General features: G+C 43.1%; 1 protein-coding gene across 1 annotated transcript in view; it reads right to left on the bottom strand.

The window, feature by feature from the left end:
* The window catches only part of LOC147659500 (uncharacterized), a 290,663-nt gene that overhangs the window by 59,659 nt on the left and 213,801 nt on the right, over positions 1-17,203 (bottom strand). The window contains 3 exon segments of the mRNA XM_086951694.1: positions 1,874-3,819; positions 8,120-8,612; positions 9,190-9,904. Coding sequence (XP_086807820.1) covers positions 1,874-3,819; positions 8,120-8,612; positions 9,190-9,904 — 3,154 coding nt within the window.

Genomic DNA, 17,203 nt, shown 5'->3' with positions numbered 1-17,203 from the left:
TGAAGTCTCTTCTTGGAGCAGGTGGAACAAGCTCTAAATAGTCCTTTTTTCTCCTTCTCAAACATGGTTGATGTAAAAACCTCAAATCTAAACCAAAATACTGTAGTAGTAAAGAGTTTGAGCAGAGCTCAAAGGAGACTCCCTAGCACAACGTGGGGTAGAAAAATCTGAGGAGCAGAAGGTTCTCTCAGGAGTGTTCTAGAGGGTGAGGAGCTCTGATTGGTTCAGGGAAAAGTTTGGGCCTTTTTTACATAACAGAGGCTATGGGTTGCAAAAGGGTAATGGGCCTAGGCCTCTTTTCAGTTTGCTATACTACTAAGCACTGCTTTTTTATATACCAGAGACTCCCGTCTCGACGACGGGGAATGATTCAAGCATGTGAATCTATGAAAGTTCCAATACTGGAGTAACTTTGCTTTTATTACTTCTGCTGTATGTTACGAGCTTACTATGAGAAGCAGAGGGAATATGTTTATTAGTTTCCTTAGATAAAGGAAGGGTGGAATCTTCCTGCATGTTTCTACACGTTCCGAGCTGCTGCAGCTTTTTTAGATGGACTTTTATTGAACTGTTTCTAATATCTTTTTGCAGCAAATATCTAACAGTTTTTTAATGTTTACTTTTGCACAAGAGGTTTTATGTTCATTCTTCATGTTTGAAAATATGTTAGCTGCTGCATATTTAGGAGTTAAGCACCAAGGTTTGTGGGAACGGTGATGGTGTGACCATGTATTATACGTGATAAAGTACCACCTGGTGCATATAATAAGATTATTGTAAGTCACCTCAGAGTTCCATAACCTTATAAAGGAACTCTGCCTTCCTCGTTCCTCTATATGGTTAGGGAACACCTTATTGACTTGCAATATCCTTAGAAGGTGCGGCAGGGGTTACTTCATCCATGATATATTTTCACTAATTTTGGTTAAAGTGACGTTGTAGATGGCTTTGTTAAAACACCTTAATGGGTCTTCAAAAAAAATCAGAAATTCACTTAAAAACAAGGGTAAAGTGTATATATGGTTAAGACTAAAACCCGAACAAACTCCTGAAATTTGTAAGTTATGGTTAGAACCACAATCCGTTACTCGCACTATGGGTGTGCAAACCCTAACTCAGCATGTTACATGTGATGATGCAATGACATTTTCATAATTAAAGAGTTTGCTAAAGGTAGGATGCTGCTGTAGGGAGACCATGACTACTTTTGTCTGCCCATAAAACAATTAACTCTTTACTGAGCTAGAGGTTGGGAGGGTGAACTCACAATTGACAAATAACAAATCACTTTGTGTATCTGTCTACCATGAGGAGGTGTGCACTCCTGGAGAAGCCCGCAGTGGCAACAACATCCCTGGTCGGCCCTGCTGTTGAGGCTGAATACAGACTAGGATTTTTATATCAGGAGCTGGAGACGACTGCGTCTTACCCAATGTAACTGTGCAACAGGAAACACAGTTCCCTCTCTAGACTGTGGACGTCGGATATTCTCAAAGAACACCACATCACTTGCCTCAGACTATTATGTGTGATTCTGGCCAGTAATTCCTCCCATGAATAGCGCTATTTCCAGTTCCTCAGTCTTGAATAGGGACGGTCAAGGAAGAACGAGAGATGCTGGCCTACTTGTCTCATGCAGAGTCCCATAACCAGGCCTGTTTCTGCACAGGAAGGATGCAGTCCTGTGTGGAAGCAGAGAAGGGTGCAGGGACACATCTGCACCCAGTGTACTCGGGGGGTCAGTATCGCTCAGGGAGTTCCACCCAAACCCAAATGATCACCTTGGAGACTTTGTAAAATCTGCCCATATGTATTCTCAAGAGGTTACATGTGTTAGTGCACTCCGCGTGTCCATGTATAGCGAAACACATACCTGGGGTGGCTTGGGACGGCAATAAATGTGATTTTGCAATTCTTCTCTTCATGGAGTCTTCATCTGCAGAATTTGTGTCCAGTTCTAGGTATGATGGGGGCACAGGCTGACCCCACTCCTCAGGACAGAGCAGTTCTGTGTTGCAGTTCTGATGTTGATCCTCTGAATCAGGGTTCAGTAGCTTGTTGTTCTGATCTGAGCCCTGTGCATCAGTACAAGCTGGTTCTAGCATGTAGTTCTGATTTGAATCCTTCTCCTCAGGGTGCAGTGGTTCCACCATGCAGTTCTGATCTGGTTCCTGTGCTTCAGGAAGCACTGACTCTAGCTCTTGGTCCTGTGCCGCAGTGTGCAGTGGTTCTAGCTTGTACTTCTGATCTGAACGGTGTGCATCAGTACAGGCCGGTTCTAGATTGCCATTTTGATCTGGTTCCTGTGCTTCAGGGCGCATAGATTCTAGCTCGTAGTTCACGTTTGGATCCGGCGCATAAGGAAGTTCCTGCTTCAAGCATAGGTGTTGCAGTAGGCATTGGGTTTCTTGTGACCCCAACTCATCAAAGGATAACAGCACAAACTTTATGTGTTCGTATGATGACATCCCATCAGGTGACACAGGTTGTAGGCTGCGGGTCTCCTGGGGATCTAGGAAATCAAAACACATCAATTCTTTCTCCAAGGGATCATCCTGTCCATTCCCATCTGGTAGCACGGGTTGTACACAGTGGTTTTGCTGTGGTTTGTGTCCATAAGAAAATAGTGGGTGTGGGCAGAGGTTCTGTTGCTGATCCCAGCTATTAGTAGACAATAGGGATGGTTCTTGCTTCAGGTGCCCATCTGGTTCTCTCTTTTTTGGGAACGCTGATTGTATGCTGTGGTCTTGCTGTGGTGTCTGCCCATCAACAAATTCCGAGTGAAGACGCCGCTTTGCCTCCAGTGATCTGCCTGAAGGATCGGTCTGAGGGCACCTGGATACAGTACAACACTGCTGTACTCCATTTCCATCTGGAAACCCAGTTTGCATGCACAGGTCTCGCTTTGACTTGTGTACATCTGGAAACCTAGGTTGCATGCACCGGTCTCGCTTCGACTCATGTACATCTGGAAACTCAGGTTGCATACACTGGTCATGCTGCGACTCGTGTACATCTGGAAACCGAGGATGCATGTACTCGTCCTGCTGCGACTCGTGTACATCTGGAAACCCAGGTTGCATGCACTGGTCATGCTGCGACTCGTGTACATCTGGAAACCCAGGATGCATGTACTCGTCCTGCTGCGACTCGTGTACATCTGGAAACCCAGGTTGCATGCACTGGTCTCGCTTCGACTCGTGTACATCTGGAAACCCAGGTTGCACGCACTGGTCCTGCTGTGGGTCACATCGATGTAGAAACATTGGCTGTAGACAAAGGTTTGGCTCCTCTGGACATCCTTGAACATTGGTTGGAGAAGAGAGCGTACATTCCTGCTTTGGTGCATGCCCATCAGAGAACACCGGCTGAAGACATAAGCTCGGTCCACCTGGCCTATCAGGCTGAGGTGTCACAGGAGACCTGCTAACAGCACAATTTCTAATGTTCACCGGACAGACAACCTCCAAAGCCAATCCACCATTATCTAGGTAACCTTTATCCTTTTCTATCCAGATTTTCTTAATCATCCCAGCAACTCTAGAAGGTACGCCCTCCACAGTATTCAGCAAGTTATCCAGTTTGGCTTCCAACTCCTCCAGCATGGATAGAAGGATAATGTGGGACAGGTTCTCTGAAAGCGGCTCCAGGTCCTGGTCCTTCTGAGCATCATTTCGGGATCTTGAAGTTGAGACGTCATGGAGAGGTAAAGATGGGACTGTGGCTCTTATGGATTCACGTGAACACTGCACTTCCACTTTCTTTCCTGGAGCCCGTCTTCTACCCATTCTGGTACTCTGATTTTCAACTCTCAAGTGTCTGCAGAGGAAAGGAAAAGAGAAAAGACAACACATGACAACTAGGTCAAAATACTCTTTCCTGTCTCACCAACCCCAGTGTGATCAGAGGAAATTGCGAAGTTCTAACACCAGAAAAAAATGCAACCATTAAAATTTAACAATATCCATAATGTAGCACATATATTATGAAAGGCACTGAAATGAAATGCGGTTCCAACACTATGTCTGTTCCTTGGTCTGCTCAAATTGCACACTTTTATGACAAAAACTGAATACTAGAACAGCCTTGCAGCAATGAAAGGTTTATAATACCCTAGAACAAAAGACTGCGCTATCATTTTCACTTGCACTGTACACCTCTCTTTTGCAATATTCGGTTCAGTGACTGAAGCACGCGCCAACATATCAAACCTCTACCGGATCTACAAAATGCTTGTTATGTCATTGCATGTGTAGGGCCCGATTCACAGAACTAACTTAAGACAAAATCCTAAACTTACTAGTTTTGGTATTCACAGAAGTTAGGATTTTGTCTTAAGTTTGTCTAAGACAAACTTAAGACAAAATCCTAACTTCTGTGAATTCCAAAAGTAGTAAGTTTAGGATTTTGTCTTAAGTTAGTTCTGTGAATCGGGCCCATAGAGAGCATGTTCAACCTGGGGTTTCTTGGAACTAAATCAGAAATACATAAAAGAGGAGACAACCAATCAGACCAGGGAAGAATCGAGCATGAATAGGATGGTGGGTTGTCAGATTTTTGGGACAACACTTGAAGTTAGATTCAAAATGGATTTCGCTGGGAGAGAGATCCGAATGGAAGGAGCTTGTACCAAAGCTGCGTCCAACTGATCTGATCTTCTGTAATTTTGGAATAGAAAGTAAATTCAAGTGAGGGGATCTCTCGTTTTGTTCGGGTGTATGCATTTTCACCTGGTTCACAATTAAGTGAGGGGCTAGACCTCTCGCCTCGTTAGAGGTGAGGCAGAGGGTCTTAGTGGGTTTGTTATTTCAATATAGGTGTGGCGCTTGCCCACCTCAGAAGATGATGTAGTAAACAAGATGCGTCGCTGTGAATTACTTGTAGGCTATGAATGGTAATAATGGGTATTCTTACATATACTCGGTTGGCATAATGCGATCTAGATAGGACTGCGGCCTCCACTATTGCTTTTCTTGTCTTGTCTCTTGGGAGGAGTGGGGTTAGTTTCCGAAGCAGTTTCAGCACAAATCTGTATTTAGATCCTACTGCTCCAGCAGCTGGATCTTGCTCAGATTGCTATTGATTATCACTCAGAGGCTCTTAGCTGTGGGGTTAGGCTCCGGTAACAATCTCATTTTTGTTGGAGAACAAAGGTGGTTCCAGAGATTGGTCTTATTCTTTAGAATTACAATCTCAATTTTGGCAGTATTCAGTCTTAGCTGATTTGACCGCATCAAGTAATCATTAAATTGAATCATATTTTGAAACTGGAGTGGCGAGACAGACATTCTGCCCGTACAAATTAACAACTGAGAGTAGGTATAGTTATAAAGCCTGGAACCTCTTGAAGATAGTTCTCTAACCAATAGTTTTTGTAGGTTAAGGGAGCAGAGGTATTGGCCTATAATTCTTGGTTATATCCGGGACTTCTCCCTGGTTTTTCAGTGACTTGAGCTCTACAGCATTTTGAAATGCACTTGGAGCAACAGCTTGAGCAGCTGAATTGAAGAAAATGCTCTGCAGGGGATTGCTCGCGACCTGGCTTTTCAACGGAGACGCAACACCCTCAGCGCCCAGATATCTTTAGAGTGCACCTTATAAATGATGAATGATTGATTGATTCTATTACTGCTGGAGGGCAAGGGTCAGTTTTAGCTTGATCATAAATTCATGAAGCTTGTTTATTTCTTCAAAAAAGGATAAGAAGAGTAGAGTTCTTTACAGACTCAACTTTAGATGTACTGCTGCTGTAATTGTTTATACTATCTTTAAATATTTTTTTGTTAATTATTTAAATTGTCAAAGAATGCCTCGATAGGAGTCAGGGAAGTTTTCATTTCATCTGGGGGCGACAAATCATTCAGGATATCAAAAAACTTTTTTTATTATTTGCCTATTAAAAGGGCTTTGCATGTGCGGTTTTGCCTTTATATTCTGCAAGTTCCGCTTTAAATTTGATTTTACTCTTTTCATCATCCCTTTCCCGCCAGTGTCGACGCAATGCAGGTTTCAACTCCTTTAACCGTGGCTTGTACCAGGGCATCGGTCTGGTGCGTAGAGAATGTCTTCAATTGATGGTAAGAGGGGGAGGTGTTTTCACCATTTGCATATGGTTTTAATTTCCTGCTTGTGGATGAAGTTAGAAAAATCTACTGGAATACAAAAATTGATCAAATAATGATTGGACCATATGCAAGGAAGGACGATTATATTGGGTCGTTTCAAATTATACAGCCAGATCAGATCTAAGGGATTTTGTTTTATGTGACCTGAGCATGTAATGTGTTGGTGTAAATTCAACGTCATTAACTCAGCAAATTCATTATCTTTAGAGTCTGAGTTGAAGTCATCAAATTCCAAAATTGAGGAAGGGAAGCAGATCTACACCTTCAGTTTGAGTAATTTGTAAAAGAGATGTGTGGATCCACTGGTGAATAATTGCTGATATCTCACCTCCATTCTCTGAGCTTGTTCTCTTTTGGTCATCTTCGTGTATGGCTTCTGGAGAACTGGAGTAGATTCCTCTGACAACCATGTTTCAGTTAAGAAAAGGGGGGCCTGTTATCAAGCACAGCGTTAACATAATTGCCACTTTAGCAGCATAAAACTGCCGCTAAAGAGTTGATAATGGTCTTGATAATACGCCGTATAGAATTCTCATAGAAGCCCATGTTCACACCAGAACATGGGCTTCTTTGAGAATTCACAAGAGCGATACTTCATATATTAGCGACACGCTGAAATATGGAAAATGTACAAGGCTTAAATATCGCATTGTGAGAGTACTGAGGGTATGTAATTTTATGTTAAAAAAGCCATTGAAGTAGTTGATAAAACGGAGAATCGTTGTCACTTCTTCAAACACTCCACACATTGCATGTGCACTGCACTTCACAGTTCAAACACAACCTGTGCAGCACTTTACAGCACAAACACAACCTGCCCTGCACTTCACAGCACAAACAGAACCTGTGGAGTGTAGAAGGATTACTCAATGTATAGGATTTTGCACTTGTAAGAATCAAGGAAGCAGTGAAGTCTTGAAGTAGATTTATTGAGGAGAAAGAATCTCACCCACAGGAAGGATGTCTTCAGTTCACCAACCAGGAATAAACTGCCTCAACTTTAAACATAACATTCTTGACATCATTACATAACATTCCAAGACTCCTAGCAACAGGAACCAAGATGCCACACACCATCCTTCTTTACAAAATAAAGTTGAACAAAAGGAGATAAAATACACAAAAAAACTATTTCACAAAGTCTTTTAAGTAAGCAGGTGCATGAGAGACTCTTGAAGATTTCCGAATATTTTGTGGAGCAACAGTACCTTTCCAAACATTTTGTGGAACAACAGTACAATTTTTTGAGTATTTTGAGGTGGAGTAGAAACAAAGCATTCCTAACCACCACCACCCTATTCAAATTCCAAATGCGATGGTCTGCAGTCTTGATAGCATTATTGAAAATCTTGATGACTTTAATAGGTTTGAGAAACGTTGTAGATAAACGTTGTTGTTTTTACATGGATTCTTTATGAGAACCCAATCACCTACTTTAACAGAAGTTTTTTTAATATTCTTTTTTAAGTCATAAACTCTTTTCCTGGACTAAATTTTATCTGATTCAGCTAGTTTACAATTGCAATTCTCATAGTCAGAAAACAAATTAGGTTGCATTTCATTGACCCAAGGTGGTGGCACAAAGGTATTTGCACACCTTCCCCTGAGAAGTTCAAATGGTGTACGATTGGTGATGGCATGTGGAGAGAGCCTATTACCGTAACTTTTTTAAAGATTTCAGTACGCCAATCCAAACCTGAAGACTTAGCCATCCTTATTGTCTCTTTGAGAACCTGGTTGAACCTCTCAACCATGCTATTGGTTTCTGGGTGGTACAATGAAGAATTCTTATGTTTTACACCATGACTAGCCAAAAATGCTTCCATATTTTTCTTAAAACTAATTGAACCCCCATTATCCGTGAGAAGAGTTTTAGGAATTCCTTCTCTGGCAAATAATTTTTCTAAGAACATTACCACATGTATAGTTTCTATACCTCGAGTGATGGCAATCACCGGCCATCTTGAAAAAAATCAACAAACACAAAAACATACCTTTCAGTTCCAGACGAGAATATTGGCCCAAGAATGTCTAAACCTACTTCTTTCCAAGGTCCATCCAGACGATCTCCTATAATCATTGGCTGAACCTTGGGTTTTGCCACTCCTTCACTTAAAGCACAATCCATGCAATCTCTTACCCTCCGCTCAACCTGCATATCCATGTTTGGCCACCAGTAATGCATCCTCAATGCCTCTTTCGTTTTTGAAATTCCTAGATGACCCATGTGTGCCAGAGAAATAAGTTCATATCTAATTGAACATTGTGGAACTAATCTTGTGCCTCTAACAAGTAAACCGTCATGTTCTGAAAGTTGATCCTTAACATGCCAAAATTTCTTGGGTTTAACTTTCCAACCTGTATTAATAAGACTCAAAATCTCTATCAAGTCAGAATCGTCTTGTAGTGCCCTTATCCATTTATCTTTGTCAATCACATTCTCTTCTATGGCACATACCATCTCTTCATCATCTTCAACATCCTCCTCTTGAGAACACGCATTTTGGGTACGAGACATGACAAAGCTTCTGCAACTTTCAATACATGGCAAATACTTCACCTCAAAATTGTAATCTTGCAAACCTACAACTCACCTAGTGATTCTGCTTGAAACTGCTTCAATTCCTTTATTTTTCAAGATTTCACACAGCGGTTTGTGATTAGTCCTTATTTCAAATGCGCTTCCCCACAACAGATTCTTTAGCTTTCTTATGGATCAATAAGGGCTGATAAGCAAGGGCTTCTCTTTCTACAACTGAATACCTTATCTCAGCACCTCTTAAACTCCTGGATAAAAATAAAATGAACTCTTCTTTACCATGTATATTCTGTACAAGTACAGCCCCTAACCCTTTAAGGCTGGCATCGGTTATTATAATAGATTTTATTTCTGGGTCAAAACTACTCCATTTCGGTGCACAATTAAACCTTTCTTTAAGAAGACGAAATTTATCTACGCATTTGTTATCCCAGACAAACTCGTACCCTTTCCTCAGTAAGGCTCTCATATTAACACACAAAGACGCAAAACTGTCTATAAATTTACTATAATATTCAGCCATACCTAAAAAACTCATTAATTTTTCCTTGTTGGTGGGAGAAGTCATCTTTAGTATGGCAGCAACCAAACTTTCTTTTGGTAAAATTCCTCCTTCTGAAACGGTGTGATCCAAATAATCTATTGATCCTCTTTTAAACTTACATTTCTCAATTTTAACTGTCAAACCAAATTCACTCAATTCATTCAAAACATCAAAAAGTCGCGCATCATGCTCCATATCATCACATACAAAGATTAAGATATCATCTTGATAAAACCTGACTTCGTTCAGCCCCTTCAACACCTTCTCTAAAGCTCTTTGAAAAACAAAAGGGGCTGAAACCAACCCAAATGGGAGTCTTACAAAATGGAGAGTCCCAAATGGAGTAACGAAGGGCGTCAAAGTTTTAGACTCCTCATCTAATCTCATCTGGTGGTATGCATATTTTAAATCAATCATGCTAAAAATTTTAGCCCCTTTCAATAACATCAACATGTCAGCAATTTTAGGCAAAGGGTAGCTATCAACCACCACATTCTTATTCAATTCTCTAAGATCCACACATTGGCCGAGGGACCCATCCGATTTCTTGGCGGCTACAATCGGAGCAAGCCATTGAGTCGCCTCAACCTCTTCAATAATACCATCTTTGGCAAGACGTTCAAATTCATCCTTGACCTGTTCTCGAACGGCCACAGGAACGTTGCGAACCTTACAGCAAACAGGTTTAGCATCATTCTTCAAACAAATGTGATGTATATAATTTCTTAAACAACCCAATTTCTCAGAAAAAAACCTTTGGGAATTTCTCCTTTAATAAGTCCCCAAACTTTTTGTTCAAGTCTTGGTCAACAGCAGAGATGGTTTTGGACTTAGATATAAAAGGTTCCTTCAATATAATAGGCGGAGATGAGTTTGGATCTAACATTACCCCTAGATCCCTTTGATCAAACCAACTTAGTATGCTATCGCCCTTCTAAGATATGTACATTTTTGTACTGGTTAATCTACCCTTATAGTCTATAAGGCCCCAGAAGTAACCAACAAGTTTAATTGGTTCCCCACCATATGCAAATGGTCGGATATCAGGGTTTTATTTCTCAATTCTTTAAGATAAAAATCTTTTGCAAAAATTGTGATTTTTGCACCAGAGTCGAAGAGTACCTTTGTGGGTTTCCCATCAACCAAAATTTTATCAGTGGGGCAGTTTCTACCTGCAGGACTGTGTATGGCCTGTACCAAAATCTGTCCACAATCAACCTCATCAGAATTTCCACATCTCATCAAAATCTTAAAATATCTCATTAACCTTTCCCTTGTAGTTTTTTCCTTCGCAAACGACTGAAAAATGCCCCTTTCTTTTACATTTATTACAAGTCGCCTTCCAACCCGGACACAACCTGTCATTGGCAAAGTGACCCATTTTCCCACAACGAAAACACCTTACTTGTGGAAAGTAAAATTTGCCTTGTGGCTTCCCACTGGAATAACTTTTGTTAGATGGAACCTCACTATTAACCTCTTTTGGACTAGTATTGTCTTTTTGCACATTTTTTTATAGCATGTACAGAACTTTTCTCTTTGTTTTCACCATTCTTCTTAATGACTTCTACGCATTTTATAGAGTGTTCTATTCTTTTTCCAATCGTAATAACATCATCTAGGGAGGGTTCGTCTTTCTGCCACAATTCCTCTCTAACATGTTCAATATTGCACCCCAGCATAAATTGATCTCTTATCCTTTCATCTATGGACATCCCAAACTTACATGTCGATGCTAGTTTTCTCTGGGAAGATATGTAATTCTCAATACTCTGTTCTTCTAATTGCGTTCTCCGACCAAAATGGTACCTCTCCAATATGGTACTAACCTTTGGAAGGTAATGCTGATCCAGATTTGCAATACAGATTTCATATTCATTTAAATTATGGTCATCAAGGTCAGGAAGATGATCAAAAACTTCCTGGCCTTCAAGAGCCCAAACAATGTAACAACAACGCTGTCTTCCTTTCCGCACTCAATGAAGATCCACAAACTCTTGCGTATCTTTCAAAAACCTTTCTCCATTTCTGCCACTTGATGGGGAATCTCCAGGAGAAGACAGAAAAAATGGAGGAGCTTTTACGTTTTGCATCTTGTTGGGAATGGTATTAAAACGCAAAACTCAAATGTACACACTCCTCTTTAGGTAAATGAAAATACACCTAACCTAAGCAGAAACATACATAAGCAATCAATAATTGAGATTTATGCAGATATGTTATAAATCTAAGTACAGAAAACAAAGACTTACAAGAGGCATATCTTCAATAACATCTCACTATAGCTAAATTAAGTTTCACTTGTTGAATAGAATATAGAAAAAGCGTACGTATTACTATCATACACAAATAAAAATTTGCAGCCTCCAGTGTGCGTGTCATTGTTGTAACACGCGATGAAAAGGCCCCCAAAATTGTTCTTTCAAGTGTGCGTGTCACTGTAACACGCAATAAAAACGTGGAAAATGTTTTTCACCAATGTGCGTATCACTGTTGTGACATGCGATGATAATGTCACCAAATTGTTTCCAACGTACCTTTTATAATAAAAACGAGCCTGTCCAGTGTGCGTGTCACTGTAGTGACACGCAGGAGAAACGCTTCCCAAAAACAACAATCCTGTCTTTGCATTACCTGATAAACTGTCAAATAGTTGACACGAAGAATCAGCGTAAAAGAAAAATATCCCCACACCTAAAATGACCGCCACGCTAGCGTCAAAACGTGATGGCGCTTAACGCGGCGTAATACCAAAATCCAATGCTTCCTTGTGATGTTTGAAGATGTCGCTTGTCCTGTTGTAGGGGAGGATGCTCCCTGTCATGGAATCTCAGTCGAACGGTGGAGAGTGCTCTGCCTTATCCGCGAGGCAAATGCTCGACCGCGGTTAGTTTGAAAAATGCACTCTCCGTACTTCTACATTGAGATTAATAAATTCATGATATTTGAAGACCTTTTCCTTTAAAAGTGCCACGTTTCACCTAATAAAGCTGCTGCTACAGTTCACGTTACATGCTCTATTTTTCGGCGAAATAATGGACTGACACGATGAAAAGTCACACATTAATTTCCTTAAAACACCCGTATACAAAGCGATGATTACAGGGCCAATAAGTTACCAGAGAGAGTAACTTTCCCAGGATCCCTTGTAGATAACGTTGCGTGCTCAGTTTGAATTCATTTAAATACATTTTAAAAAATTGTTGTCAGAAGTCCGGATCATGTTTTAGTCTGTATAGTTTATCTCAAGGCTGTTAGAAAGAGAGCTTCATCCAGAAATGTCAGGAAAAAATCCCAGAAAATTAAAAATGACAGTGCCTTTAACACGCTTGTACTCAAAACGAGTTTCAAAGTTCTTTCTTCATTAGAAAGCGATTAATCCAGGTGTAGTGTTGAGATTCTTCCATCCAATCCCATCCTCTGTCGCCAAGTGTAAGAATCAAGGAAGCAGTGAAGGCTTGAAGCAGATTTATTGAGGAGAAAGAATCTCAGCCACAGGAAGGATGTCTTCAATTCAACAACCAGGAATAAACTCCTAGCAACAGTACTAATCCTATACTAGACAGCACACACACCTCTGGCCTATGGTGTAAAGGTTTTGTGTGGCACTAGGTAGACTGTCTACTTGTGCCGGGGCAGTGAGCAGCAGCGTGCTGTATTTCATAAATATGGCTCAGCGCTGCTTCCTCCCCCTCGCACATCACAGCGCTGCACCTAACTGCTGCACTGAGTTGCACTAAAAATAATATATCTCTGCTCCTTACTGTGCATGTGTGGTCTGCCCAGCCTCAACCCTCATATTCTCTTGTGCACGCTTGGTCTGCCCAGCCTCAACCCTCACATTCTATTGTGCACGCTTGGTCTGCCCAGCCTCAACCCTCACATTCTCTTGTGCATGCTTGGTATGCCCAGCCTCAACCCTCACAATCTCTTGTACACACTTGGTCTGCCCAGCCTCAACCCTCACATGTCTCTCGCTCTACTGTTCTCTTTAAGTCTCAGTGCATCTCCTGTATCCTGGCCAGTCCCATTCTCTTACTCAGGAGGGTCACAGGTAACTGCCTAGCTGGAGAGTTTCACACATATATAGAAGTTGAGATGGACAAGGCACGGGATGAGAAAAAAAGAGAAAGTTATTAGATGGGACTGTGAAAATCCTCAGAGCAGTGCTTTTATTTTTCTTTGCTGTAGCAGGAATGCAATGGTGAAAGAGCTATATTTACGGTAACATATTTTTTGCAACTTAAGCTACAATTTCAAGTGTTATATGCATATGTCTTTTTATTGTAATATTATGGACTAATCCACTACACGTAGCAGGTTTCCCTGAAATAGGAATAACACGCTGTCCGGATATCCACATAAAATGTTTTTGCAAGTAAAAGATCTAGACCCAAACTCAAAAAGAAATAACTTTATCAATGTTTGTGCAAGCTTCTTTTGATAGTACTTGGCTGGTGGACTGTAGCCTGCTTGGGCTTTTAGATGCTTTTGACGGCCCCGGGTTCTGAAGGTTTAACATGATTCAATCTTTTTTTGGCATCACAGGGACTTCAATTGAGCCTAAAAGTGGTCATAAATTCAAATGTATTCCTAATAGGGAGCCCCAAATATGTGTTGCCCGGGGTTCCACGAACCCTTAATATCTCAATGAACTGTAGGTTATAGTTTCATAAGCTAGTTTGAACAAGCGTCGCCAACAGAATGCAAAACAACTGCCTCAAGCTGAATACAAACAAAACAGAAGAACTGATCTTCGGGAACACCGACTCTTGGTGTTTTGCTGAACTAGGACCCTCATCCACTGCTACAGACCATGCCCAGAACCTATACATCATCCTGGCCAAACTCACCAAAAGAAACCACATCAACACAGTCTCCTCCACTTGCTACTTCATTCTTTGCACGCTCTGAGAGATCTTCAAATGTCTCACAATCAGCACCAGACGCACTATCACTCAAGCACTCGTTACTAGCCGCCTGGACTACGGCAACACCCTGTCAGGTTCTCAGCTTAGTTTCTGCAGAAGCTCCACGGAACCTAAGAGAGATTCACAACTTCTCCCAATCACCTATAGGGAATGACTATTGCCAATCTACAATGGTAATCCAGGGGAAGAAGGGAAACACAACAAGGAAAGGTAGGGAAGAGATCCCTCGACGCAAAACAAACTCCACAGGCCTTTTCATCATAAATAAAGAAAGCTGAAAAATAGGTACAATAGGTAAGAAGGTAATATAAGCACTCTATGGACTATACTTGTGATTTATCTTATGGATTACCTTAATGGTCCCTTCTATAATGTAGGAATGAGGCTAAGAGGTGTAGTGGTGAGCGAGTGTCCATCTGCATGGAAAGAAATAAGGTTGTGAGTATTCAAAATTTTACACTCCAGTATGTATCTAGTATCAAATAATAGCCCACCTGTGCTAGCTCAATTCCAAAAAACAATTATCTCCAGTGGATGTCTCACTGTGTGCCTGATAACCTCCGGAACATTTAAGGAATGATGTTGGACGTGGCCCTTCTGGCAGGTTCACCCCTAAACTTTTTGCTTTTAATGGTGACCTGGTGATGGTGATTTTTGATTTCTGCGCACTTTCACTGTGTCCCAGTGGAAAGTGCGTGCGCACTCTGAGTGCATGTGAGATAGGCCTGCCCTCCCATAGGAATGCATGGGGAATGTATGTGTCCCTGGTAGTTCCTGATGCGTGGGGTGTACAGGCTTGAGTCTGGTATGTGAGGACTCGTGTGATTGAATGCTGCGAAATGATGTATGCGGCGTGTATGTGTCTAGCGTGGAAGTGCCACTTCTAGACATGGCTGTGCGTGTGCTGTAAAGGTGCTGGCGTGTGATTGGCTGAAGTTGGCTGGGATGCAAGGCTCCATGAGTTATGATGGGTCTGCCCGGTGGTGAGAGTGGAGATTAGCATGCTGATGGCTGGGGAGGAGTGCACCTGGGTCCTGAATAGGGCTGGGCTTTCCCCACACAATGCTGGCTCCCCCCCCTGTGGTGCGTCTAACGACCCTAACCCTGCCAGTGAATAGAGTGAGGGGCTGAGCACATCAAGAGTGCTCCCAGACCAGCTGCAACTGGTTCTTCCCCCACCCTACCCACAGACAAAGGAATTTACAGTATAAGAAGGGGCTGTGTCCCCTTACAATTTGTTCTCTTCCAGGATCCTTTTGCTGAGGGGGGCTACTGTTGCTGGGCGCCAGGATGACTGCCACTGGTGACTGCCTCCCTGCCTGGAGGCCCAGTGAGCTGGCTCTGGGCCCAGCCTTGCCCCCCCCTGCCTTGCTCTGCTAGGAGGACTTTCTTTCTGGACTTGTGGGCCCAGAAGCGCCTGGAAGCGTTTTATTTATCCACTCGCGCTGGGGAGCGCTTTCTCTTGATCCTCCTGACCCCCCTAGCGCTTAGGGGCGCTTGCCTCTGCCATAGCGCTTGGGGGCGCTTTAATTGTCCAAGCCGGTGCCCACCCGGCATTTGCCCCGGATTGCTGATCAGATCGAGGGCCCACCTCGATTTATTGTTTATTTTTAACAAGCCGGTGCCCACCCGGCATTTGCCCGAAGTGCCGCTGGTGATCGAGGAAGCCGCCAGCATCACCCGGAGGCCGCGCTGGGATTGGCCCAGCCAGCCAAGCCTCCCGCCGCGTCATCGGGAGAGGAGCAGGAAGTGATGCGGGCCGCCTGACCTTGGTTGGGCCCTGCAGGACGGAAGTGCAGCCGGGAGTAGGCTTGCAGGGCTTCCGTTTGAGGAGGAGAGCCCCGTGTCCACGAGGGAAGAGACCGCCGCAGCCTGGAGAAGCCCAGCTGAGGAGAGCCGCCGCCGCGAGGAGACGCCGCCTCCCCAGGTAGCTGGTGAGTGCGGGCGTTCCCCGGGTCACCCCTCTGCTAGGGGCAGTATTTAGCCTATGCCTTGACGAGCTCTGCAGAGCAAGAGCAGTTCCCGTCCCCCAAATCCCCCGAGTCGAAAGGAGGCAGTCCTGTGTTGAGCGGAGCGGCTCCGGTTGGCAGCGGGCCGCTCCCACGATTGCGGGGGCAGTTGTTTCTTCCCGAGTCCCCAGAGGGGGGACCCCACTAAAGGCAGCATTTATTTGTTTAGAGCCCAGAAAGGCTAAGGGGCATTCTATGTTGCAAAGCCCCGGGGCTCCCAGCCCACATTTGTTCCAGGGCCCTGGAAGAGGCTCATGAGTGCCATTCTGTTTATTTAGGGCCCAGCAAGGCTCTTGGGGGACACGAGTGCTTTGGCCAGAGCCTGCGAGGCTCCAGCGTTGGCCCATCATTGTCTACACAGCTGCACAGCACTTCGTGGGCAGCTGCCACGTTTAGGCCCCCTGACTTTGGGACACAGGGCGTCCTAGCCCTAGAGAGGCCAGTTGGCCTAGGGACTGTCACAGGTGGTGACGTATGTGAGTTTGGCACAATTGTGTTTTCCTGCACCTCTGAATGTGTTTTTATGCGTCATGTGCCTTGTTCTTACACCGCTGAATGTTTTTAGGCATCATGTGTTTTCCTTCCCTGCACCTCTGAATGTGTTTTGATGCGTCATGTGCCTTGTCCTTACACCGCTGAATGTATGTTTATGCCTCATGTGTTAAATGTTCCTATGCTTATACCCCTTAATGTATGGTGACTTAGGTGGTTGTTTTTCTCCTAGTACAGGTGTTGCTAGTGAGGTCCTGGTTCCCTGCGCAATATTCTCCTAAGGTGGTTAGGGTTGCGTTGGTGGTACTTACCTGGTACCAGTAGTTACTGGTTGTTGGAACTGGGGTTACCAGTCCACATAGGGTAGTCTGGCACAAAGTGGGAAGACCTACTCCACGGCAATTGTTTTATACTTGCATCGCACCTATCACAGTAACCCAATGCCCATCCACCAAAAATGAAACACCACACCGTGTTTAGAAAAGTAGAAAATCTTCATATTCTGTTTCGGTTAGTTTCTTAAATTTCTCTTAGTTGCAAAGACAGTATCACATTTACATTTA

The sequence above is a fragment of the Lissotriton vulgaris genome, unplaced genomic scaffold (assembly GCF_964263255.1).
Source record: "Lissotriton vulgaris unplaced genomic scaffold, aLisVul1.2 SCAFFOLD_1022, whole genome shotgun sequence".
Taxonomy (NCBI): Eukaryota; Metazoa; Chordata; class Amphibia; order Caudata; family Salamandridae; genus Lissotriton; species Lissotriton vulgaris.
This window is presented reverse-complemented; position numbering and strand designations above follow the sequence as displayed.